The 26,580-nt window shown below is 52.9% G+C and overlaps 1 protein-coding gene across 1 annotated transcript in view; it reads left to right on the top strand.

Annotated features, from left to right (window-relative positions):
• Positions 1-26,580, top strand: part of COL2A1 (collagen type II alpha 1 chain) — a 61,295-nt gene that overhangs the window by 8,135 nt on the left and 26,580 nt on the right. Inside the window, exons 7-26 of the mRNA XM_067529710.1 lie at positions 84-137; positions 832-933; positions 2,334-2,411; positions 3,227-3,271; positions 3,387-3,440; positions 7,503-7,556; positions 7,963-8,016; positions 8,766-8,819; positions 8,913-8,966; positions 9,545-9,589; positions 12,274-12,327; positions 17,682-17,726; positions 18,628-18,681; positions 20,766-20,864; positions 21,745-21,789; positions 22,024-22,122; positions 22,607-22,660; positions 24,001-24,108; positions 24,585-24,638; positions 25,472-25,570. Of these exons, the coding sequence (XP_067385811.1) occupies positions 84-137; positions 832-933; positions 2,334-2,411; positions 3,227-3,271; positions 3,387-3,440; positions 7,503-7,556; positions 7,963-8,016; positions 8,766-8,819; positions 8,913-8,966; positions 9,545-9,589; positions 12,274-12,327; positions 17,682-17,726; positions 18,628-18,681; positions 20,766-20,864; positions 21,745-21,789; positions 22,024-22,122; positions 22,607-22,660; positions 24,001-24,108; positions 24,585-24,638; positions 25,472-25,570 (1,305 nt within the window). The remainder of the gene's footprint in view (positions 1-83; positions 138-831; positions 934-2,333; positions 2,412-3,226; positions 3,272-3,386; positions 3,441-7,502; positions 7,557-7,962; positions 8,017-8,765; positions 8,820-8,912; positions 8,967-9,544; positions 9,590-12,273; positions 12,328-17,681; positions 17,727-18,627; positions 18,682-20,765; positions 20,865-21,744; positions 21,790-22,023; positions 22,123-22,606; positions 22,661-24,000; positions 24,109-24,584; positions 24,639-25,471; positions 25,571-26,580) is intronic.

Raw genomic sequence — 26,580 nt, forward strand, 5'->3', positions numbered from 1 at the left:
TCTATCACATTGTTTGAATGTTTGCAGGCCAAAAAAAATATTCTTTGGAGAATATTTAACTCCTCTTGTCTCACCTGTTTCAGGGACCATCAGGGGAACAAGGACCAAGGGGCGACCGTGGGGATAAAGGAGAAAAAGTGAGTTTAAGAAAAAACAACCAACATAGAGCAAAAAAACCAGCACTTAAAATACTTCCAAAAGCATCAAAGTGGCATATCCCCATCTTCATATTTCTGCCTCTTAACACATGAATAATATTCTTTCAGATATATTGTAATCTCATCGGGGCAGAGAACTTGCCACCTATGATGATGATGTCTAGGGGACTCTGTCATGGACCAGGAATCTATGTTTCCAAAGCACCATGCTTCCATTATGGTGCTATATTAACAATAACAAAACCCCTTAACAGTGGTATATAGTTAACAATAATTAATGTGTAAAATGATGAATATATGCTGTGAGTTGTCTACATTCACATTAATAAAGCACCACTCTGTATGAATAATAAGGATGCTTAGTACTTAATGACTGGCAATCTGTCACTGATAATAAGTTACTACTAATAATTAATGATGTATAATTAACGTATGTTGTGGGCCATTTACATCCTGAGGAATAAAGCACCACTCCGTATTAATAATTATACTTAATACATAATAATACTTGAGCATATTTAATTAATAATTGATTACAGATAATCAAATAATATGGAATCAATAATATACTCCGTTCCAAGGACTCATGTCATATCAGCAATAAGGATGCAGGCTGTTGTTGGCTTCTAGTAGATGTCTGTCTCGAGTCATCTTTTTTCTTTGATCTGTGTAGGGTGTTCCTGGCCCTCGGGGTAGAGATGGTGAACCTGGTACCCCTGGAAACCCCGGACCCCCAGGACCCCCGGGTCCCCCAGGGCCCCCTGGGCTTGGTGGAGTGAGTACCCTTATGGTTTTATTTTTCAACCTTCACACCCAGGACAGAAGGCTGCACAGACTGACTGGAAGGGCCTTTTGCGTGTGTATAATTCAGCAGAAGTCACTGATTCGATAGGACTATTCATGTCATTTTAGGGCTCATCTTAAAAATTAGATAATGACATTTTTGATTATTCAGCATTCGAGACAAATGTGTTACCATCAATCTTGCTTCCTCAAGATTATTTGTTTTGCAGCTACCGATCCCCTATGGTGCTAGACACTGTGCAGACATGCAGTAATAAAGGCCTTTATTGCTCTGGCCTTTCACCAGCTCACAAGTCAATTTCACTTCTGTCCCTAGTCAGTTTCACTCCAGGCTTTGCACTAGCCTACAGCTGTAGTGAAGGGGAAGCAAACATTGCAGGGGAATATTTAGAGTTTCACTTATGTTCCTAATCTATGGCTTTCATGAGGGAGCCCAAGGCTGCAAATACCACAAAGGAATCTTTTAGTGCTTCACTTCTGTTCCTGGTCAATTTTACTCCATGATTTCCGTGCACTAACTGAACCGTGCAGTGATTGATGTGTGCGTGAGGGTAGGGGGGCAGGTAGATACCACATGGTGGTATTTAAAATAAAAAACCAAGGAAATATTTCTGTTGGTCTTACCTTGTGCAAGACTAAGCTTATTTAACTCAACAGTGCCCCATTGAAAAGTGCCTTTTTAATGACCACAAATGCTGTGAACTATCTTTCGACTCACTGCGCCTGAGTTTTCTAGTCTCCCAGTCTTTCAGATGAATGAATCACTCTTTGGATTTATGAGGAACTGTTGGACAGTTCCTTTAAAAAAATCAAAACAAAACAGAAACGATTTCTGTCTTTGGAGAGTGCCCGTCACCGTCTGTTAGAAACTAACCTTTTGCAAAACATAGTCAGAGCAAAGTAGAGACATCATTTGGTCTTTTTCTTATTTGTTTCTTCCTCTTCAAAGACATTTCTCCCCTCTAAATATTACCACATAAAAAGGTTGACTCTGAAGTAATAACCTCGAGGAAATTTAAAATGAAATGTTGGAACATTTTGCATATTTACTGCAAATAGATGCCCAGCAAATCTTTAAGATGCACCTCAGATTTTCCAAATATCCGCTCTAAATAAACTCATTTTGTTTGTTTCTGAGACATATCAGGTACAGGGAATGTTTGGTTCCCTGATGTGTTGCTTATCAGGTTATACTGGCTTATACGTTTTTCCTAATGGATCCAAATACTTTACCAATATTAATACTTTACCAGACACTTTCAGCTATCAGTAGTTTTGATGGCTTTGCAGTCTGCATCCCCATCGCGTGGCTTGGCTGAAAATTAAAAAGGATCCCACTCAGATGTGACTGTGCTTTGGTCCTGTTTGCAGAACTTTGCTGCTCAGATGGCGGGAGGATTTGATGAGAAGGCTGGCGGCGCTCAGTTGGGTGTGATGCAGGGACCTATGGTAAGACAGCTGTCTGATTCCTTTTAGCAACCGAGACACGATGCGGCCTCTTTGTGGGAGGCCTGATATTTAGGGTTGTAGCCTACAGGAGCTGGGGGTTGCTCAGCAATTTGAAAAAATCAGGCCACTAAATCACAGCTTGGCATTATCTATGAGCCAGATCTTCAACTGGTGGAACTCAGCATGGTTGCATTGAAGTCGACGCTGAATTTCACCTGCAGAGATTCTGTCCCTAGAATCCCAGCCACAACACACCAAGATGACTATAAAGTGGTTGCATAACCAACAATTTACTTAGCACCAAGATGATTTAATTGCCTCGGCCTTTGCTCTGCTTCCAGGGCATCCCAAGTCACACGCCAGATCATTTAAATAGACGCTGCCGGGAGGGGAAGTTATAGAACGTTTTGTTTAAGGGCTGGTGTCTGTTACTCTTGGACCAAGGGCTGAGGAAAGCATGATAGCAGCTACTGTTCTTCAAGAATCCCACAAGATTTCCAGCAGGAAATTTCTGCTCTCCAGCCTTTCTTGGCAAGCAGTAAATGAAAAGCAGGGCTTAGTAAACATGGCTACGTTCCAGGAGAAAGCGTGCTGCTTTTTTTTTTTCCTTTCCTCCAAGCAGCTTCTATAAGTAAAAAGAGTTCAGGTGATGCATCCTGAGGGGCTGAAAATAAAAGGGACGATTTCAGAATATTCTCTTGCCGAGGGGGAAAGATCCTTGTTCTTTACGGGCCGTCAGCTGAACCCTCTCGCCCCCATTCACTGGGCGGCTTAGACTTTTCCTTAATGACTGTGATTTTTCTTTCTCAATGTAGGGACCTATGGGACCGCGAGGACCTCCAGGACCATCAGGATCTCCTGTAAGTACCTGCCCTTTCGAGAGTGATCTGTTTCATTGGGTGTGAAATAATCAAGCGGATATATAGAGCTTCGTTGTTGAGACGGCTAATGAGGCTTTTGTGTGGTACCTTGCAGGGCCCTCAAGGATTTCAAGGCAATCCCGGAGAACCTGGTGAACCTGGAACTTCTGTGAGTAACCAGCGGCTATGCTTTTGGCCAAAGGAACAAATCAACCCCCCCCCCCCCCCCCCCGGTTACATGTGCAAACTTCCAACATCCCAGCTGAACCTGGAAATGTCCCAGAAACCCGAGCCCTGCCTTCGAGCTGCCCTGAGGAATTCCAAACAGCCTCTCCACCAAGAGACCCCGACGCCAGCTTCCCGGGGAAATATATCTCAGCGGAAACCTCCCTGCTCTGAGTCGCTGCTATTATCTCACTGATAATCAAAACTGGGGTGACAGATGGAGGGAGAGCTTAGATCAGAGACATCGGCGGAGATGTTCAAAGGGGCCTAAGAGATTTGGACACACAGTTCCCAGTATAACTAATGGGGATTGCGCTTCTAAATCCTGGAGGTGGATTTGAAAAATCTCAAGCCTAGGCTTTAGGCACAGGAGGCTGATGATCAATGGGATGAACAGAACGGAAACAGAATGAATGGGACAGCTCTGATTTGCACTAAGACCCCTGTACACTGCTCTGGCCATGTAAGGTACCAATAAAGTGGGTGCACACGTAGCTCACTCCTACTTTAAGTCTTCTTTGCGCTGCTCAGATGGTGTAAAGGGACCTTAGTGCCAATGAGAATCAGGTGCAGTGTGTGTCCCATAGGGGCACACGGCGCGACGAGGATGCGCTCTGATGCTGTACGCTAGAGAAGCTGCATAGTTGGTGGCAGTGATGATGTGGGAAGCGGTAAAGAGTAGCTCTCTCCGGACTCAGTCGATCGCTTTGCGTGGCAGGATGAGAAAGGACAAAGGGGCTCAGCTACAATGGTGATGGAGAGACAGAGTGCAAGTATCTAGGTAGAAGGGGAGTCCAGTGGATGTAATATATGTAGATACTGAACTGAGGTATTTGATCCTGTGTCTGTCCCACACTGGCAAACTCCATGAAAACTGACTACAAGGCATGGATCAATCTGTCTCTGTACTGATATCACTGTCACTCCTGGGAGCCTGACAGACACTAATGGATGTTATCCTAAAACAGGTAGAGAAAATATAACTCCCCATTTTAAAGACAGGGAAACTGAGGCATGAGGTTGATTAAGTGACTTTCCCAAGCTCAGCCAAGGAGTCTGTGGCAGAGCTGGGAATAGATTCCCCTCCCCCGGATGGCTGAGTCCCAGGCCAGTACCATACCCATGAGACTAGCCTTCCTACCCATGCACCTATGGTGAATGGTAATTTATATAGTGGGGCATCACAGGGCATGGTGTTAGATTCGGTCCTGTAGAACCTTTTCATTAATGGTCTGGGAGGCAAACAGCCCATTAATGCGGCTGGGGGATGAGACTACCTTTGGGGGAGTTGTAAACAACAGTCAGGAAAGGGAAAAATTTGTGAAGGGGCCCAGATAGACCTGGAAAATAGCAGCATACGGTGCAGCGTGAAGAAATGCTACTCCACCGGGGGGGGAGGGGAATGATCCAAAGGACTGCAGTAAAGGGTCACCCACCATAGCCTCTGGGTCATTCTTTACTCTCACAGGCTTTGTCCAGACCTGCCAAGCATTCAGGCTTCGACTGCTTCCCCGGGGACGTAACTTTGCAATGCAAACAGGCCAGGCAGTTTGCAGCTGCATCTGGGGCAGGAAGGTTAGAGCACGTCTCGAATGCTTCTGCCCAGTGGTTCTTAACCTGGGAGTCATAACCCACCCTGCCCTGGCTAAATGCAGGGGGCGAGTGGATCTGCAGCCCCGTCACTGTAACTTCTGAGCACCTTGCAATCTTTAAAGTCTATATCATCACAGCACCCCGTGAGGGAGGAGAGTGGTGCTATTCCCATTTTACAGCTGTGGAACTGAGACCTAAGGCCCAGATCCTCAAAGATATTTAGACACCAGACTCCTAAGAACATAAGAACAACCCTACTGGGTCAGACCAATGGTCCATCTAGCCCAGTATCCTGTCTTCCGACAGGGGCCAGTAACTCCCGTTGATTTCAGATCCTTAGAGGATCTGGGCCCGAGTGACTTGCCCAGAAAGTCTATGCCAGAACAAAGCATTGAACCCAGTCTGAAGTTAGCACCCTAGCCGCTACACCGTCCTTCGTTGTGGGGGTGGCTAGCTAGATCCTGGGTAGATGGGGTATGGAAATAGTGGAGAACCATTTCCAGAGATGATCCAGGCCTGACGATAGTTGCGGGGGGACAGAGCAGAGTGAGGACAGCCAGCTTCCCAAGCCGAGTAGCAAATCTGGGGGGGTGGAATGTGACCCCCCTCTCCCTCCGCCACATATCGCCTCTGACCAGTGTTTTAGTATGACCTCCAAGTGATCAGCAAATCGGAGGGAGTTCAGAGAAGATCAGTCGGGTGGAGGCGACACTGGGGGAAGAGAAACGATTAAAAGAACTTTGCTGAGCAGCGGCTGAGAAGGGGAGGAGACAAAAGCAGTCTCGGGAGTATAGTGCTGCTGTTTATTCTGAGCCAGACGTTCCGTAGGCAGGAGCAGCTCTCCTTCTAAGGTCAGCGAGGGGCAGAGACTTTTGCGGTCAGCCCTGCAGATGGTTGATCTCGCTGTTGGACGCCAACTTTTAGTGACACCCACTGAGGATCGGGCCCGTTTAGCTTGCTCCATGGGGAGCAACGAGAGGAAATGAACGAGGGAGTCAAAGTTAGGGTGAATGTCAGGCGGAACGTCCCGGCGGTGAGAGATGGGGCCGGCAGCGGAATCCTCTTCCAAGGCCAGGGGTGGGTCTTTTGAAGCTGGGCTACAGAAACCCCCAGAAAGTTGGTGCTCAGGGAACACTGCGTAATGACAAGGGACGGTCCAAAACTGGGATCAAGGGACGTCCCTCCCAAGAGGAGGTGGGTTTTAGGCAGGCAGTCGGAGCTGCAATTTACAACTTTGCTCTAACAAGACACGTTAATGTGTCTCTAATGGGGAGAACGCGGCTTGTGTGTCCTTGTGTGTCCCATCTGAGCACCTCTGGCAACTCCGTGACGGGTTCAGTGCTGACTCACAGAGAAGAGCACGCCCTGCTGGCTCACTGAGCTTGCTTCCGACAGAAGTCGGAGCTTTCCTCGGTGGCCTCCCATTCAGGCCAGCACGGCTTAGTCTTGGAGAGGCGCCAAGCTCACCGCTAGAGGTTTTAGGGCTGTGCTTATTGCACACATCCCATAGAAGCAGAGGGCACTCGGGAGGAGCCGCTCTGTTGCTGCAGAGTTAGAATCATAGCAGATGAGGGCTGGCAGGGAGCTCAGGAGGTATCTAGTCCCACCCCCTGCTCAAAGCAGGACCAACCCCGACTACATCATCCCAGCCAGGGCTTTGTCGACTTTGCAGAGCACGTTTCCGGCTTGTGGCCCGGGCAGTGGGGGGAGCTGTGCTAACCTGCTCCTGGGCTCAGAGGCCCAGCTCAGCAAACCCGGACCGTGATATTTCCAGTGCGTGATGTCACCATGTGGCATGGTGATGTAAACCTAACGACAGCACGACACTGGCCCAGGCTGCGGGGGGCAGAGAGCACAGGCCGCTTGGAAAACAACTGGACTTCTCTCTCTTCCCTTCTTGGCCAATTTCTTCCCTTGTGCGTCCAGCTTTCGCTGGTTACCTGAATCCAGGGCTGGACTCGCAGAGCCTGGGGCTCTTCTGGGATGGACAGTGCTGGTGGCACGATGCCGTTGGGATGCTGGAGTCAGCCATACTCAAGCTCCCAGGGAGGCAGGCTTCTGCTGGGCAAGAACAAATAGGTCTTTTTTTTTTTTTGGATGGGTCCATGAGCTTCCCCGTAACTCTTTGCCTAGCCCCAGTGGAGAATATTGGAAGTCCCCAACCCACAGACCCAGCGAAAAGGCAGGTACCAATGCAAGGGCTTGTAGATCCCCTTTGAGACAATGTTGCCTTCGAAGCCCATTAGCCGAGTTACCTCTTACCCTGTGTGGTGACAACCCCAAGCCCCGAGACCCCCCTTAACGATAGGGATTGGCGTGACTCCAATAAAAAAGGTTCCGACTCTCTCCCAGCAGCAACCTGAACGTCCTGCCTGACTGGCACATGTCACACTGACTCTGTCTGTCTTTCTAGGGGCCAATGGGTCCCCGAGGGCCTCCCGGACCACCTGGAAAACCCGGCGATGATGTAAGTATTCTGTGTCCACTCGTTTACTGCATGGCAGCTTACTGCTTGGGCATCAAGGCAGGTTGGAAGGCGGAGCGCTGCAGAAACCAGGCTGTGGGAGCTAAGAGTCTGCAGCTGACTGCAGCCAGTTGAATGTATTCAAGCATCCAGCACGTAAATCTTTGTGCATCACCGATTGACACCGGGGCTGTTTCCCCTAGGTCCTGGCTGTGCTGCACCTAGCAGAGATCGTTCCAGGGATTATTGCTCCTGAAATTCTAGCTCTGATGCATTCAGTGCAGTAGCGAGCGCGGAAAACAGACCGCGTCAATGATCCGCGCTGAGTTCTTTGCCTCCCGGTTCTAGTTCCGCTATACCTCGCTCTGAAGGAAGCTAAGGGGTTTTCTTCTCTCTCTTTCTCTCTCAGGGTGAAGCAGGCAAACCTGGTAAATCTGGTGAACGTGGATCTCCCGGCCCTCAGGTATAGGGCTCCAGGCTGTGAAGTCCAATATATACCCATGTGTCCCGGAGGCGTGGCTGGGTGGCCAGATGGCCGCAAGTCACCAGCCCAGCTCTTTTGTCTCCTTAGTTATTGCTACAGGAGAAGTTGGGGGAAATGCATCACTGAAACCTAATGATTTTTGCCAAGGAGACGTCGGGAGGGGCTCAGGGCTGCAAAATTCAGACCCACGGATTTAAGTCCCTGCCCACTAACGATCAGGGGCCGTTTGTGACAGTGGGCGTCTGAAGTCCCCCCAGCACTCACGGGCATTCAGATGCAGGACTTTGCTTCAAGCCTGTCTCAAACCGGTCTCTGTGGTGTAAACTGGCATAGCTCCCTTGATTGACACCTGCTGAGGATCAAGCCCTATAGACTACCCTGATCTGGTGCTATGTGTTACCCATTATGGTCCTATAGGTTACCCTGGTCTGGCCCTATAGGTTACCCTAATTTGGCTCTCTATATTACCCTATATGGCCCTGTCTGTTACTGTGATGTGGCTGTCTATGTTACCCTATATGTTAACACAATCGGATTCTGTGTGTTAGTCTAATCTGACCCAATATGTTACCCTGATAAACAAACCACTGAAAGAATGATTTACTTCCGGTCCTGGAGCTTGTTAATAATGTAATATTTGAGCATATTTGAGAGACTTGATCCCCTTTTCACCCCCTTCTTTATTCCCTGCCTGTTGCCTGGATTGACCCTTGTTGCTTTCGTTGTAGGGTGCTCGAGGCTTCCCAGGAACTCCAGGTCTCCCAGGAGTCAAAGGTCACAGAGTAAGCACACTTGGTTATGACTTACGCAGCATTAGTTCTCCCCTTTGCTCGGGCTTGCTGGGAGAGTAACCGTGACTTTGCTTCTCTCCCTAGGGTTACCCGGGGTTAGATGGCTCCAAAGGAGAAGCGGGAGCTGCAGGTGCTAAGGTGAGCTGTTTAGCAGACGGGTGTCAAGTTTCTAGCATCTGAAATGAAACTGGTAATTGGGAAGTTATTGGTATTGCTATTTATTACGTGCATTGCAGTAGCGACTAGAGGGGGAGACTCGAGATCAGGGCCCCGTTGTGCTAGGTGCTGTATAAAAACACAGTGAAAGATCTACCTGCCCCAAAGAACTACCAGTCTGAATAGAAGGAGAGGCAGGAGCTTGCCCAAGGTCACACAGTGAGGCAGTAGCAGAAGCAGGATTTGAACTCAGGTAGGTTGACGCCTAGTCCAGGGGCAAGTGTAAATACTGTTCAGTCTGCTGCCCGTGTCTGGCAAACATCTCTTGATCAGGTGATGGGGTGATAGGCCTAGTGTAGAAACCTAGCCAGATAATTAAAGGCAGGTTAAATAGACTAGAAGAGATAGAAGAATCTCGTGGCAGTTTCTTTTGCCCACCTGACTCCCCCGTTGGACTCAGTGTGGATGTTTGTAGCACTGTAGCCCTGCCTCTGCCTTCTGATAGGAATCGGGGCCAAAGGCAGGATGGAACTTAATTCTCTTTGCCTCTTCCATTCTAGGGCGAAGCTGGGTCTCCTGGTGAGAATGGTTCTCCTGGTCCCATGGTGAGTGTGAGCCTCACAACTCTTCTTCTTTGTGTTAGAGCAATGCCGGGCGTGGGCCGCTTGTGCTAGGTGCTGCATGAACACAGTGAGAGACAGACCCTGCCCCAAAGAGCATATGGTCTAAATAGACCAGACAGACAAAGGAAGAAAAGGATAATGACTTGCCCAGGATAACCTCTGCCATCCCTGTGTTACGGATGTCGCTCTGCAGGGTAACAAAATGGGAGGTGAAATTCACTGTTGATAAGTGCAAAGTCATGCACCGTTGGAAAAAAAAAATCACCCCAGCTATGTGTACAAAACGAAGAGGTGTAACGTAGCGGTGACCACTCAAGGAAGAGATCTGGGAGTCGGTGTGGGTAGTTCTCTGAAAACCTCTGCTCAGTGTGCAGCAGCAGTGAAAAAAAGCTAACCACGTTAGGAACTGTTAAAAGGGATGGATAATAAACCAGAAAATGTCATAATGCTTCTCTATAAATCCCTAGCATGCCCACATCTTGAATACTGCGTGCAGTTCTGGTCTCCCCATGTGAAAAAAGATGCTAGAATTGGAAAAGGTACAGAGAAGAGTGACAAAAATGATTGGGGTGTAGAACAGCTTCGATATGAGGAGAGATTAAAAAGATTGAGTCTGTTCAGCTTAGAAAAGAGACAACTCGGGGGATATGATAGGAGTCTATAAAATCATGACTAGCACAGAAAAAGTGGCCAGGGAAGTGTTATTTACCCCTTAACATAACACAAGAACTAGGGATCACCCAATGAAATCAATAGACAGCACATTTAAAACAAAGAAAAGGCAGCACTTCACACAACGCACAGTCAACCTGTGGGACTCCTTGCCAGGGGATGTTGTGAAGGCCAAAAGTATAACGGGGTTCAGAAAAGAATGAGATAGGTTGCTGGAGGATCAGTCCATCAATGGCTATTAGCCAAGACGGTCAGGGACGCAACCCATGGTCTGGGTGTCCCTAAACCTCCAACTCCATAAGCTGGGACTGGATGACAGGGAATGGTTCACTTGAATTTGCCCTGGTCTGTTCATTCCTTCTGAAGCATCTGTCACCGGCTACTGTCACAAGACAGGATACTGGACTAGATGGACCATTGGTCTGACCCAATATGGCCGTCCTTATGGTCTTATCTTATTATTTATCACCTAGTGGGCTCAGCTGAGATCAGGGCCCCACTGTGCTAGGTACTGTATAAACCCAGAGTCAGACAGTCCCTGCCCGAAGAGCTTAGGCCCAGATTGTTAAAGGTATTTAGCTGCTGCTGTTGCACTCAGTGTCGCAATACCTAAGTGATTTAGAAGCCTATGTCCCATTTTCAAAAGGGATTTAGGCAGTTAAGGAAAAAATCCGGGCCTTACAGTCTAAATAGACAAGAGCTAGGAGGGCAAAATGAGGCATGGAGCAGGGAAGTGACTTGCCAACGGTCACACAGCAGGCCCAGGAATAGAACCGAGGTTGATTCACTCACTGCCAGTGATCTAGCCCCGGGACCAGCCTGCCTCTGTTAGTGTGTGCATGGATATTTGTAACAATCCTGCGCTGAGACGGGCAAAGGGCTAGCACCCAGATCTCTTCAGTCCCAGCCCAGTGTCTCTCGCGTCACAGAAAACCAGCCCTACACCAGCTCTCACTGTCAGAGGAAGCTTTTGCACGCACTAGAAGTGGAGAACATCCGTCTGGTTAAAGCACCCTCACATCAGAGAGAAAGGAAGGTGCAAAATACCAGCCTGTTGTACTACTGCAGAGTTATGACACTGGCCCGATTTTCATTTAGGCTAGGGCTCCTTTTGTGCGGCTGTATGCTGTACATACAGTATGCTCCTTTTATGCTGTACCCCCAGAGAGTACGTCTACACTGGTCACTAAGCCTGGATCTGTGGGATCCGGTTTTATGGACTCGGTGTTTCCAAGCCAGTGTGTGAGCGTCCACACCGCATTGTAAATCTGGGTTTATAACGGTTGCCCCCAGGACTCAGAGCTGTACAAACAACGCCTCCACACGGCGCTACACACACCCCCTCGGACTCAGCTCTGCCGCTTGGCCTGCGTCCACACTGCAAAATGACAGGGCTTGGACCTGAGCCTCAGTGGGTCTCGGGTTCTAACCCACCCTCTTAGCAGGATCCTGGGACCCAGGTCCTGAGTGCTTGTTGATCCAAATCAGACTGATTTGTGTGTGGAAGGAAGTGGGGCATAGGCTCAAACCCGGAGACAGAGCCCGGGCTTAATGTGCAGTGTAGACATAGCCTGAGAGCACCCCCTGCACAAGCCCATGTAAAGGTAATATGAATGCTCGGCACTGGCCCTGTTCCCAGCCCCACAAAACAGGGGCTGAAGTGGGGATGTGGCTGGAGAATCCTGCGATATGGCAACTGTCTGCTTCCCATCCCATAGGAGGCTAGAGCGGAGCTAGAGCAACCCCAAGGCTGCTCTAATGTGTACCAGGGACACAGTTTCAGAGTACAGGGAGTTAAGGAGGCGCTTTAAGCAGCAATTGCAGGAACAGAGGATCAGGCTTAGCCGGACCCCTTTGCTGCCCCCATATAGCTCACTCCGATGGGACTAAAAGGCATTGCACCATGGAGACTGAGAGCGTGCAGATGTAATGCGTAATTGTGACGAGAGGATTGTAATAAGACGAGCCTCATCATTTTCACTGCTGTTTTCCAGGGGCCCCGTGGCCTCCCAGGTGAAAGAGGACGTCCCGGCCCCTCCGGTGCTGCTGTGAGTATTAAAGTTTCCTTCCATGCTGCCTGCTCTTCCCCGTCCCTGCAGCCATGTGCTGGGGAATAGATGCATAACAAACCAGAACCCCAATAGTAACTAGCCACCATCATTACAATGCCATGCAACTCCTCCGCAGCAAAACATCCCCTGCTGTCTCTGAGGGAAGGGATCTGGCCCCTGAGCTGCACAATAATTACCATGGGGACAGCTCATCGGGAAGTGATTATTTGGGACGATCACCGGCATCCCTCTATGCCAGGGGGTCCCAAACTCTTTGCCTCAAGGGCCACAGATATCATTTTTACAACCTTGAAGGGCCACCAGCCTCCGCCAGCAGCCCCCCACCTCCACTCCCACTGTAGCCAGACGGAAGGAGTTCAGCGAGGGGGCTCCCTCCCCCCTGGCTGACCTCCCATCTCCCTAGCTGCAGCAGGGAAACCTGTAGCCCCGTGCACTCCACTTGGGTCCCTAGGCAGTGGTTCCCTTCTGCAGCCAGGAGGACGGGAGATCAGTGCTCCCCTCCCCCTGGCTCCAGCAGGGACCCCAGCACCTAGGGACCAGGCGGAGCTTTGCTGTGCTCCCTGCTCCAGCCAGGGGCAGGGGAGCACTGATTTCCCATCCCCTTGGCTGCAGCAAGAATCCTGCACCGGTCTTTTAGCCCCGCGGCAACGTGCTCCGCCTGGGTCCGTAGGCAGCGGCTCCCTATGCAGCCAGTGGGAGGGGAGCTGCAGGCCACTTTGAAAGGCCGTGGGTTGGGAACCACTGCTCTAGCCTGAGGATTCCCAGTAGAGTTCAGTTACCCCAGCATCATCTCAGTCCCGAGCTGATGTTCTAGGTGAGATTTTCACACACGTAGAGGATTTGGATGCCTGGATCCCTTTAAAATTCACAGGCAGTTGGACGTCCACATCCCCCTAGGTGGCTTTGTACATCTCCACCCAATCTGCCCTGGCCAGAGACAGCCAAGGGCATTTCACACTGGGTGCTAGGTGCTGGAAATAGGGGGGCTTCTGCACCCCCTGGCTTGAAGTGGTTTCCATCTTATGCAGGGTTTCCAGTTTGGTCCAGTGGCTCTCAGCATCCCCACTGGACACATTGTTCCAGCTCCCCTGACTGGGTGGGCAAGATGCCCTTCGCCACTCAGTTGCAGGTTGTCAATAAATCTGTGGCTGTGTAGGGGGTAGGATTCCTGATCCATTGGATAGCTATCAGCCAGATTCCCAAGTCAAAGGTTGGCATGCCAGGCAAGATCTGCAAACAGCTGGCTGGCCTGATCTCTCTCCCAAGTCTCAGGCAATTCACTGGTGAATTTCCACCCCCTTCTGGCGACGTGGGGCTCTGCAAATATTCACAGATAGGCCCAGATCTGTCCTGGCTGAGACCCATTTACAGCAGGGAGGGAACAGTGTGTTCTGTAGTTTAGTGATGAGTGTGGTCTCTGTGGAGTGCATTGCCCCATGCCTCGTGCCGTCCCGCAGTGATCTGCGTCCCACTGCTTTGCTTTTGCTTGCTTGCTGTAGCTGGGTTCAGGCCCCCAATGAAGGCATGTGCTGCATTGGCATCGATTGAATGACTGCGGGGCAACGTGCTGTGTTGCATCGGCCTTTCTGCCTCGCAGCCACCGGAGCTGGGCTGCACTGGGCAGCAGGAGTGGGTGCAGGGGCATGCATGAGGGGACAGGAATCAGCAGAGGAACATGCATTGTGCTGTGCTGGGCTGCAGCTGTCAGTGCAGGGACATGCATCAAGCCACAGGCGTCAGAGCAGGGATGTCTCTTCTACTGCACCGGGCCGTGCATGGTGCAGCATTGAACTGGAGGAGTCAGCGCAGGAGCCTGCATTTTGCAAGGCCGAGCTGCTGCAGGAGTCAGAGCAGGGAGAGCGTTGCAGTGAGTTGCAGCAGTCAGTGCATGGACACGCACTGGGCTGCAGTGAGGTGCAGGAGGTAGCGCAGGGACCTGCATTGTGCTGCACTGCAGGCAGGAGTCAGCGTGGGAGAAACACCCAGCAGTGCCCCGTGCAGCGTCGGATTGTGTCGGGCCTCCTGGTTTGCAACAAGATGCATTGGGTGGCCTCAGGCTGCATGCGCCTCACCAAAGTGACTCCCACTAGATTGCACTGGGCTGAACGCTGTCCTTCAGGGCCTTTTCCAATGGGCTAAGAGGTTATGCACCCAAGAGCCATTAAAAGCGTGCTGGCCCTCTGCACTGAGGAGATTTCACCCGAGGGCATTGCTCATTTGAGAGACTGAGATCCTCAGCCTCAGGCCGTGCCTACGCTACAGGCCCTGCCGTGTTCAGTGCTGCAGCTTAGCTGCTGTCGCCAAGGTGCTCCCTAGATCGATGGAAGGGGTTTTCCCGCATCCACTTCCTTGAGAAGCGGTAGCTAGGTGGATGGAAGAATTCTTCTGTCGACTTAGCGGGGTCTGCACTGGGGTTAGGTTGGCTTACCTATGGCACTTAGAGGTGTGAAGGTTATCATTTTTCAGCGCAGACCAGCCGAGTAAAGTTCTGTCCCTTAGGTAATTAAATGTACTTGAGAGCTATTGCAGAAGGATCCATACGAGAGGGAAGCAGGCCCCTTATCTGCAGTGGAAGGGTCCGGCTCGCTAACCTGGCTTTGGAAGAATGCTGCATATTTCAGAAACGTGTAGGGGCAGGCGCTCTGTGCAGTGCTTATCCAAAGTCGAGACAGGAGCTCTCTGTGTTGCATAGAAAAACTGGAGGTACGGGCGCTCTGTGTATTGCTTAGCAAAGTTGTCGGTGAGCCGAGTGTTGCATAGCAAAGCGGTAGGTACAGGCGAACAAAGCTGCAGGCACAGGTATTGTTTGTGTTGCTCAGCAAAGCCGCAGGCACAGGCGTTTTGTGTGTTGCTTAGCACAGTGGGGGGAACAGGTGCTTCCTGTGTTGTGTGGACGAGCTGTAAGCTATATGTGATCCATGCATTGCTAAGCAAAGCTACAGGTTCAAGGGTTCAACGCAGCATTGCTGGCCTCATCGTGCTTGGACGTGTTTCCTACATTTTCTTAAGAAGCCCCCAGGGCTTCCCGCTGTCAGCTGGTAATATAGTCACTGTAGCATAAAATCCCCCATTCGCTGAGCACGCGAAAGCCCCTGGAATGGCCATGAAGTTCAGCAAGAGATTTTGGCACCAGCCCTGAGCCCTTATTCTTGCAAGGTGCCTTGCACGGGATGAAGAGCCAGGGGAGATACTTTGGGATCGTACCAATAGGGTGGGTGAAGATAGTGGAGCTTCAGGGCTTAAACCAACATCCAAATAGTGGGGGTCAGGAGGAAAAGCGCAGATCCTCAGAGTGCCTAAGAAGAAGCCAGGTTGATTGGCTATTACCTCTTCCCTGCCCTCTTGTCAAAGTTACATGAAGGTCTGTGAGATAAATCCACCCGGCCGGCCATTCCCAGCTGGTGTGGATTTCAACATCAGTCTGAACTGAGACTTCGGTACTCAGGACGCAGCGCGGACCAGCCTCTATGTTGCCAAGTCTGGCAATTTTATCGTGAGTCTCGTGATTTTTGGTGGTGTTCTTAAAGCCCCAGATCCTGGGGTCATGGGAATAGGGGAGAATCTCAACTTTTGTGTAAAAAAGGTTCTAGCCAGCGTGGTTGCAGAGTAAAGCTTAAAAAACGTGATCTAAGTGCAAAATAAACCAGAAGACAAAGAAAAATCGTGCAGAATTCATAATTTTTAAGCCAATCTCATCTTTTTGAGGCCTGACTTGTGACAGTTAAATGTTTGGGGCTGGCAATTTGAGAGCCTTAATAGGGTTAGTTTGTGATATCTATGGATCCACAGAGCCAGACGGGAAAGAGCTACTTGGGCCTAGATCCTCAAAAGCATTGAAATCATTGGAAGTTAGGAGCCTGAATATCTTTGAGGATCTGGGCCTTGAACCCGCAGTCCAGCCCCCAGCTAACGCAGGCATGTTTTTCACAATAAAGGGCTTTATCCAGCTGTGACTGCTTCCCCTGGGAGTTTGCTCCATTACCTAGTAAAGCAGATCTAAGTCTGAAGACATATTTCCAGGCATTGCAGGCTTTCATCTCATTTCCGCTTTATGCCCCCTTTCCGCTGGGTAATTAATTCCTCACAGCAAGGCTTCGCGGATGCTTGTTCAGCTGTCTGTCTAAGCACAGCCTGGCCTGATTCTGCTCTCGTGCGTGCTGGTGTCAAACCACCAGCGGCTGTGGACTCCCTCCGAGATCAGGATGGCTCCCTCCCCCAGGCTCTATTCGGGGCATAAAATATCGCACAGGCCGTGACAGCGTGTGAATGGAGTCTGTCTTGGGAACCTGTATTCAGATGCACCCATTAATTTACCAATCCCCTGTAGTGTGGCTGGTTCTTTCTGGGCTGCTGCGTGGTGGGGGGAAGGAACAAGGGCTGCTTAGCTACTTGCTCTTGTGCCTCACTGTGGACTAGCGGCTTGCGGGGTGATGCTGAAATCCATGCTCAGTCCAGCCCTGGTGGACGTAGATGGGCCCAGATTCTGATCTGACAGATGTGGGTGTAAAATCAGGAGTAATTCTATGGATGTCAATGGAGTTACACCGATGGGCAAACAATGGGCGAGGGGAAACCAGAATCATGCCCTTTGAGTGTAAAAGAGCAACTCCAAATCCTTAGCTGATGTAAACTGGTGCATCTCCATTGCCTTTGATGGAACTACATCTGATTTTCACTAGCTGGGCATCTGGTCCGCTGACTTCAGCACCGTATTTAGACTACATTGGCAAAGGAAAATATGCTTTGCTGGTGGAAGCTCCTACACAGCGCCTCCTAGGGGCCAGCACCTGGTGTGCCAGCCCACGTGGAGAGAGGTTGTTGAACTTAACAATATCTACAGATCTGGACCAACTCGCTGCAAGAATGCGACAGCCACCAGGAGCTTGCAAAAATCCCTGCTGCTTTCTGCGTCTGTCCCCCTAGCTTTAGCTGGAAAGGAGTCAAAACCCACCACCGCCTTTCTTTTAAAATCTAAAGGACCATGAACTTGTGCAGCCTGTTGGCTCATCCCTGCTCTCTTTGCTTTGCCACCCCCTAGACAAGTGTTGTCCAGGGCCCCACTATGCTGGTTGCTGTATAGACATTTAGCAAGAGACAATTCTTGCCCCAAAGAGCTAACTATCTAGCCAGAATAAAAGAGACGGAGGGGAAATGACTTGTCCAAGATCACCGGCAGAGCTGAGGACAGAATCTAGATCTCCTGAGTCCTAGTTTAGTGCACTACACACGAGACCACACTGTCTTATCTGTCAGCCAGTCACTCGTCATGTCTTATTAGTCACTTGTTGAGGAGGGTTTCTCTTCTGACCCCCGTTGCCTTGTTTCCACAGGGTGCTCGTGGCAATGATGGTCTCCCCGGCCCCGCTGGTCCTCCCGTAAGTACATTATTTATTACTACTTCTAAAACCACAGTCTTTGTCCAGGAAGATTTTGCTGAAAACGGCAGTGGCCTTTTCACAATGGACAGGGATATTTTTTAAAATGGGCCCCGGCCCGTGTACTCTGGGCTCCCTCCACATCACGTCCTAAGTGCAGGAGCGCTATTTATTATTTATATTGCGCTTGCACGTCTCAGCCCAGGGCCCCCTTGTGCCAGGCGCTGTACAATCACAGAACAAAAGGCCGGAACCTCTCCTGAAGAGATCAGCCGCCACCAATGCGACTGAAAATATCACACACACTCGCCCTCCGGCAATTGCCCCCCTCCCTTCCTCCCAGCGGAGTACAGTAATCGGCTGGTATCGCCTTAAATAGTTTGTGAGCCCTCCAGTGGTGCGGGCCAGGTTCCGTGTGGTTCCCCCACAATGTGTGCGTGGGAGCCGTAGGAGAGCCCCCTGTGACAGCCCTGGCTGAGTCCTCCCCCGCCAGCGGATGGTCGCTAGTCTGCCGGGTTTGGGATCCCTTGTGCTGCTCAGGGGTAGGCACTGATCACGGCTGCTAGCTCTGGGCTGGCGCAGACCCCGTGTCTGGCACACTTCTCCTGGCAGCGAGACTCGACGCAGCCCAGCTGTTCAGATTGTGGAACTCAGCTGTCCTGAGTCCCTCTAGTCGCCTCTGCACGCTCCACCCTCGTGGGCCCGCTGGTTTAGATTTTCACTCTCCGGGGAGCAGGTGACATGCCACCCCCCTCACCCGATAAGGAACCCTTTGTCCGCGCTTGTGTGGGCATCAGTCCAAGCAGCGCCCCCAAACGGCGACACCCTGCCTGAGCTTTGAATTTGGACTTTGCTGCTCGTCTTTGTGGGCCGACTCTAACTTCTGTTTCTCTCTGCCCAGGGACCCGTCGGCCCCTCTGGAGCTCCTGGCTTCCCTGGTGGCCCAGGGTCTAAGGTAGGTGATGAGTCTCCGGCAGACACTTCTCATGTAGCTGAGCGAGGGACCAGCCAGAAATATCCCCCCCTCCGCCTTTTTTGCAAGCATCAGTGAAAACCCACGGAGCGCTTCATTCCTCTGCTCACCTCTGGCCTGACCTGGGTTTTCAGGGTCACCTGCTGGGGCAGCGAGCAAAGATAAGGCCTGAGTGTGAACCAGCAGCAGTGGGAGAGAAGGAGAGAGAGAAAAAGAAAAAAGACAATGGAAAGAGAGTGAATGAATGAGAAAGAGAGAGAAAGGATGGGGAAAAAATGTCAGAAAGAAAGGAAGGCAGAGTGAGAAAGATGGGGAAAGAAAGGGGAAAAGAGAAGGCGAAAACAAGGAAGAAGAAAGAATGGGAAAGACAGCGAAAAGAGAGAGAGAAGGAAAGGGATCAGGAGAAAGAGCACAAGAAAAAACAGCAGGAGAGAGAGAAAAGCAAAAGGGCAGGTGAGTCTAGGGAGTAAACGGGGCTACTTTTGGGGTTCAGCGCTGGAAAGGGCGGGGCGCTGTGGCCTCGAACCAGCAGAACACGTACTTCACTTGAAGCACGTGTGTGAATCCCCTTGACTTCAGTGGGACCAAGGCACGTGCTTACAGTTCATCTAGTGTTTCCCGGCTTTCTGGAGCAGGATCGAGCCCCTTGTTAAACAAATAAAGAGTCAATAAAACCAGGCCACAGTGCAAAGCATCCAGCTGAAAACTGAGCCACCCGAGGGCTGGGACAGTCTGAAAAGAGGCAGCCCACCCAGATTTCCCCAAAGCCACCTCCATCCAGTGCAGGGGGAACCCCTGTAAGTCCTATCTCCTCCCCCCTGAGATCCCGCCAGTTGATTTCTTGAATCACATGCATGGGAGGCCTGTAAGATTAGCAAGGAGGAGAGAGATCTAGATGGATCCCTGAGAATCCTTCCTGCAGGAGTCGGGCTGAAAGACATGTGGCATTTGGCTCCTGGTTGCTAGTCTCTCTGAGGGCTGGTTTCCCCAGTTACCAGACAGCACAGGGCACCGTGGAGATACAAGGGTTGTCACGGAGAGGCAGACAATGGGCCTTCAGCAAGAACCATCCTCATCATGAACCGCAGCGCGGGATCATAGGAGGAGATTGAAAGACATATGATCTCCCGCTCCCAGCTGCAGCTGGGGGCAGATGAGAGCAGAGAGCTGCCTCTGAAGTTTGTTTATTCAGTTCTCGGTCTTTTAAGAGAATTTGTTTAAAAATAAGAAGTCACCCAGTAAAGGCAAAGCCGCGGTGGAGGGTTGGGACAGGGGCTAGTGCAGGCTGGGGGTATGTGTGGGGGAAGGTCTGAGCTTTTCCGATATCTTGGCAAGCTTTTCAAAAAACGTAGCGATTTCGGGTGCCCTGTGTGAGATGCCTTAAAGAGACCTGGGTTTCCAAGGGCAGCACTCAGCACCTGTTGGAAATCAGACTCCTTGAAAAGCACCTCCAGTTAGGATCCCCAAAATCACCCGGCACTTTGGAAAGTTGTGGCCCAAGAGCCTTCCAAAGAGACAGACTCATAAATGCTGGTGCCGGGCGTGGAGGGAAACAATCTGTGATTCCTTCCGGCACAGGCATCTCCTTGGGTCCTCTGTAGAAAGGGTCACACACATGCCCGGCCCCCTTGGCTGCTGTATTGTGAGTGACCAGAGAGGCTAGGCTGGGACACAAAGAAGTTGGCTGTTGTTATTATTAGTATTCACTAACACCTAGACATCGCGCTGAGATCAGAGCCCCACCATGCTGGGCACCACATAGAAGATAGAGCCTGCCCAGAGGCTCTTCAGACCAAGGGTGGGAGAGGAAAGTAACATGGGCAGGGTCATGCAACCCATCAGTGGCAGAGTCGGGAATAGAACCAAGAGCTCTTGTGTCCTAGTGGGGTGCCGCACCCACTAGGCCACGCTGCCTCTCCCATTCACAGGCCATTCCACTTTTAACTGAACAGAGCATCCACACTGAAACCTCCTGGGCCAGGGTGGTTCAAACAGGCTGGTGTTTAGCCATTGCCTCCCCCTGTGGGATTCTGCTCTCTTCAGCCCTTTTCCTTTTCCCTTCGCAGGGGGAAGCTGGCCCCACTGGCGCTCGTGGCCCTGAGGGTCCCCAAGGCCCCAGAGGTGAATCTGGCACTCCCGGCTCCCCTGGACCTGCAGGGGCATCCGTAAGTAACTGACCCCTTTCCGCTGCGGCAGAGGGGCGGCCTAGTCTGAGGGCTCTTGTCCTTGATTGCCCCCCTAGCTCCCAAGAGGGGTGAGGACTAAAATCACAGGCCCCCAGGAGCACAGGGTCCCCACCCAGCTCAATGCCTCCAAACACAACCCCCGTCTGGGATCATCTCTCTTCCCCTGCTCCCATGAGCCAGCCTCATTGGGCCTGGGCTGTGGCATCCTTTTGGCTAGGACAGGCCCCCCCAGATAGCTGCTAACTCACAGTCATGAATGGATTTAGCCCCACCCTGGGTGGTATGGGGAGTATTAACTCCGTTTTACCAGTAGGGAAACTGAGGCACGCCGGAGTTGAAGGCCGAGATCAAGGGGAGTTAGGGGCCTGAATACCCCCTGAGGATCTGGCCTAGGCGACTGGCACAAGGCAACGCAGGAAGAGCTGGGATTGGAGCCCAGCACTCACTCCCGCTTCCTCCTCCGTTAGCACGCCTGATCTCCTCCCCCGGCATTGTGGCAGGCGCAGCCCCTCCAGCCATAAACCATGGCTGATGAACTGGACTCTACAGCCAGCTTCCTTCCCTAGCTGGCGAGTCGATATTTAACCCTGCATTTCCCTGCCGCAGCCTGTCAGTGCAGGCACTTAGCTGATCTCTGTCCCAGCCCTGTTCGCCTGTCTCCTGCTGTGTAATTCTCCCCCTGCTGAATTGGCGCCTGTTTCGGTGGTGGAAGGTACAACTTCTCCCCTTGAGGCCCCCCCAGGATCCTCTGTCAACCGGGCCATGGCCAGAGCCGCTCTCGCTACGGAAGAGGCGAGCCTGCCCGCCCCCTGGAAAGGGATTTGCTGGAGTGGCTCATTGATCTTCTCCCTGCTTCTAGGGTAACCCTGGCACGGATGGCATCCCTGGCGCTAAAGGATCAGCTGTGAGTATGACTTGGCCTTGGTGGGGCTTCAGTGGGCTGGACGGAGCCTGCAGCAGCCCGGGGGAGGGTTTCAAGGGCCCCTATGGCGGGAATGAACGTCGCGTGGATGTGCTGCGCCAGCTGGGCTCCAGGGGAGGCGGTGGGTTCTCTGCCGCGGGACCAGGGGCTGGCCAGTCCCCAGCCCTCCTCCGCTTGTGACTCCTAACCGCCTCCTCCTCTCCGGGCTGTCGACAGGGCGCTCCCGGAATCGCTGGTGCCCCCGGCTTCCCCGGCCCACGTGGGCCTCCCGGGCCTCAAGGTGCAACTGGACCTCTCGGTCCCAAAGGTCAGACGGTAAGAACCTGGGGCGGCTGGTCTCTAGCTCCAGGAAATGCCGCGTCCCCCTTCCCGTATCCCCCAGCCTCCCCCCCCCAGTGCTGACTCCCCCCACGCCACAGACACCCCCCGCCCCCATTACCAACTCCCCCTGGGCTACACTTTCCTCCCACCACCACCTTCCCTTCTCACATGCCCCAGTTTCTACCTGTGTCACCTCCTGTCTGCATTGCACATGATGCCCCTGACCCACCCCTTTGCCACCAGTGCCACCCTGTGCCACTGTTCCAGGCCCCGTGCCCCGGGGAAAGGGATCTGCCTATGCCATCAAATATTTCAGGAGGTGCAAACAACGCTCCCATGGAAAGCGATGGCTCCACACGCCAGCTGCGGGGACGCTGGTAACAGAACTGGTCGGGCGTGTGGCCCAGGCACCGGCAGAACTGGTGAGGCCTGGTCCCCTGGGGCGGTGAGTCAGAGCTCTCTCTCTCTTTCCCTGCAGGGAGACCCTGGCATTGCCGGTTTCAAAGGCGAGCAAGGTCCCAAAGGCGAATCCGTGAGTATCCAGCAAAGCAGCTTTAATGTGATCAAACAATTCCGGATTTACAGTCACAGGCCGGCCAGCGTTGAACCCGGCCGCGTGCGGCTGTCCCCTAGCAGATACCCCGTGGCCATAACCCTCTGGCGTGCGCCCCCAGCTCTGGGCAGGATTCTCAGGCACTGAGTCCAGAATCATAACCTTCTCCTGCAAAGCCCCGGGCCCGAAAGGAGCGCGGCCCCTCGCTGGGCAGCAATGCACAGGACACACGCTCCCCCCGTCTCTCCGGCAGACTGCAGTAGGCGCAGGGGTCGGTTAATATAGTGAGCGACAGATACTGCCCCAAAGAACTGGCAGCCGAACTAGTGGGGGAGGAAGCAGAGAGGAAACGGGGTCGCCTGCAGCCACCAGCAGAGCCCAGAATAGAAGCCAAGTCTCCTGAGCTCCAGTCCAGTACTCTGGCCACTACCTCCCCAGGAGGTCATTTGAATCCCACCCCGTGGCCGCACTGGGGTCACCCTCAGCCCCTTGTGCTGCTGTTTCGTGTGCCGAAGAGAGGGTCTCTCCCACCATTAATGAGCCTTTCCCCCTCACTGGCCCCTTGGCTAGCACTCCCGGCAGGACCCCCAGCGCTGAGGGAAGCAATAGTCGCCCTGTTGTCTGTAGCCTCTGCCTCGGCTTCGCTAGGCCAGGAACATTCTCCCATGGCTCCACTAGCCAGCCTAAATACAATGGGGCCGGATCCTCAGCTGGTGTAAATCAGCTCAGATCTGACTTCCGTAGAGCGACAGCTGATTTCCACCGGCTAGGGATCTGGGCCCCCCGTGCAGAGGCCTTGTGCTGATCGGCTGAGTCCACTCCTGTCATAGCCACGTCAGTGCAGAGCTGCGCAGAGGCCCCTGTTTACATCAGCTCTTTCTCCGCGGAGAGACAATTAGGAAGAAAGGATGGCCTGAGATGCAGGACTTAGCCACCGTCTGGGCTGGATTCCTTCCTCCACCTCTTCTGTGTCGGGATCACTGAACGACTCTGAGAGGCTCCATCTGAGATCAGGGGGCCGTACAGGCAGTCTCTGCCCTGGGGAGCTTACAGTCAAAATCAACCAGCCAGAGGGGAGTCGAGGCAACGAATGTGACTTGCCCAAAAATCGCACAGCAGAGCTGGGGGTAGCACCCGGGTCTGCTGACGCCCAGGTCCAGGCCCTACCCACTAGACCACGCTGCCTTCTTGCAATGCAGATGCTTCAGCTGATAGGTGATGGGGGCCCATGTATCTTGGTCACTGGTGCAGGAAGGTCCCTTGCATTGAGAGAGAGGACGGGGAAGCCTAATGCACGTTCTCCTTGTGTCCCCCCTCAGGGCCCTGCAGGTCCACAAGGAGCGCCTGGCCCAGCCGGCGAGGAAGGCAAGAGAGGCTCCCGTGGCGAGCCCGGCGGTGCTGGCCCTATTGGACCCCCTGGAGAGAGAGTAAGTGACTGCCTGCCACTCCCCCCCGTGGAGGCCTCGTCACGCTTGGCGCATCCCTAATCGTCTTGAAACGGGACAGAGAGAGACACAGCCGGTGATCGCCACCGCGGCACAAGCCCTGCCAGGCCCGGTGCAGCTGCCCCACCTAGCAGGAGCCCCAGGGACCCTGGTGTAAAGGCCTCCGGGGGGGGGGGTGAGCTGCGGGATCGGCCGCTCTTGTGATGCAAGCCCACAGGGCGTCAGTGCCCCCGACCCGACCCGTGCGACGTGCTGTGTGACGCCCACCAATGTGCGAGGCCTGGGACTCACAATTCAGTGTGAGCTCGACTATAGGTGTGGGGCTGGCTTGGGGACTGCTGGTATCGTCCATATCCTTGGCCTGTACCGTGCCAGGGAACTAGTGGAGCTTGCCCACACCCACGTGGTACCGAATACCGTGACGTGACCCTGACTGTGCTTGTCTCCCTCCTCCCCAGGGCTCTCCTGGAAACCGCGGCTTCCCAGGTCAGGATGGTCTCGCCGGACCCAAGGTGAGCGAAACCACCGCCCCTGCAGCTGTTAGTGAGCAGAACAGGGGGCTAGCAAATGACCTAGGGGGTTGCCTGCCATAGGCTCAGCCTAGGCAGCCCATTGGCCTGGGAGAGGCAAGACAAAACAGGCCCGTGGGTGGGGTTTATAGGCAGAGGAGCATCCACTGCCCTGGAGTTTGGTGCAGTCCCCCCAAAAGGAGGGCAGGTCGGACACCTGCGTGAGCCTCCGGGTCAGCTCAGATGCTCATCAGCAATGTCTGCCCCCAGTGCCGTTACTGAGCAAACCTAAGGTGACCCTAACATAAGGCCCCAGGCTCCCACAGCCCTCAGGAGAGAGCAGCACAGCCAGCTTCCTGCCCAGCCGTGGCTTATATACGTCCCTTCTTTCCCAGCATGCCTTGCTCCCAGGTGGGCTTGCCCTGGTGGACTCCATTTCCCAGCCTGCCCAGCTCTCCTGGTTCTGAGGTAGAGGCTGAGAGGAAAGGGGATTGCTCTGGTCTGACAGCGGCAGGAAGCCTGGGAACGCAGGAGACCAGTTCACTGGTCACGTCTCCTGTTTCTCAAGCATCTTTAGAGGCTGGATAGGGCGGGCTCAGAGGAGTTCCCATCCCAGTCTTTAAAGAGCCGGTGCACCTTTTTCCAGGGATTCACCCAAGTCACAACAGCATCAGTCAGGTTGATTTCAGCATGACCCAGATGGGGACCCTTAGCGATCACATCTTTAGTCAGCCTAGCCTGTCCCTAGCTAGACTGGTCGTGCTGCAGCCCCTCCCCCTGAGTGCCCCCCTGGAACCGAGCTGGCTAACGTGCATGTCTTCCTTATCTCCGGACAGGGTGCCCCTGGCGAGCGTGGTCCTGCTGGCCTCGGGGGTCCTAAAGGAGCCTCTGGTGATCCCGGACGTCCTGGAGAACCTGGTCTGCCTGGCGCTAGGGTGAGCTTTTTCTTGCTTTTAAGAACGAAGGGGAGATGGCTCCCAACCAGGCGTGGCCTCGGCAGCTGGAACCGAAAGGGTTAAGATGTTTGGAGAAAGCAACGTTATTTGGGGTGGGGTGGGGAGCGGAAATGGAACCCTAACATCCAATGCACCGCTCCTGTCTCCAGAGCATCCAAGGCATCATTAGGAAAGGAGCCGTTTGCAGGACCGTATGCAGCTGACATTAATTCAGGGCTTCCTGTAGTGGTTGGACTGTGTGAGAAGTTGATGGGTCGTTACAGCCCCTTGGCTAATGCACCTGATATTTAGCTCAGGCAGGCTTTTCAATCCCGAGCGCCTGGGTTCAAACTCTGCTAGCGACCCACCCACGGGGTTGGCATGCTGCCATGCGGTGCCGCAAAGAGCGCCAGCTAGTTGCACTTCAGCATGAGTCTAAGCAGGAGACGGCACGTGGGGGCCAGGGCGGGGAAGCACTGGCTGTCAGTGGGCCTGAAAAGGACGATTGGCCGGGGGCCGGGGTGGGAGGGTGTCTAGAGCTGGGTTTTGGTCCCAGCCCGTCTCCAGGATGTATCTGGCAGATACACAGCCGCATTTCCCAGCGTTGGGTATTGCAGGCATTGTAAAACCAGGTGGAGCCTATCACTGAAATCCCTTCCCAGGGCTTCGAATGGACCTTTCCCCTTTGTTAGTTAGCGGTTTATTGGCGATATCCCATCTTCTGCGCATGTAGCTCTCCTGAGTCATCAGCAGGTGGCGCCAAGCACAACAGCCTCTGCGCCTTTGGCAGATGGCAATAAGGCAAAGGGGCCACCCCACAGCCCAGACGTAGGGGCGCTCCCGCCGGACTGCAGCGTAACTGGCTGCTGCTGGAGTCCCCTGGCGGGGCTGCCTCCATCCAGTGAGGTTGAGTCCTATAGGATCTTCCTGGGAAGGACACTGAATATTCCACAGCACTGAGCCCCAGTGACGAGTTCCCCTGCCCCATTGAGAATGACCCTCCCCACAGT

Source organism: Emydura macquarii, unplaced genomic scaffold (assembly GCF_026122565.2).
Source record: "Emydura macquarii macquarii isolate MOO-44397 ecotype Brisbane River unplaced genomic scaffold, CSIRO-AGI_Emac_v2 contig_2994, whole genome shotgun sequence".
In the NCBI taxonomy this organism is placed as follows: Eukaryota; Metazoa; Chordata; order Testudines; family Chelidae; genus Emydura; species Emydura macquarii.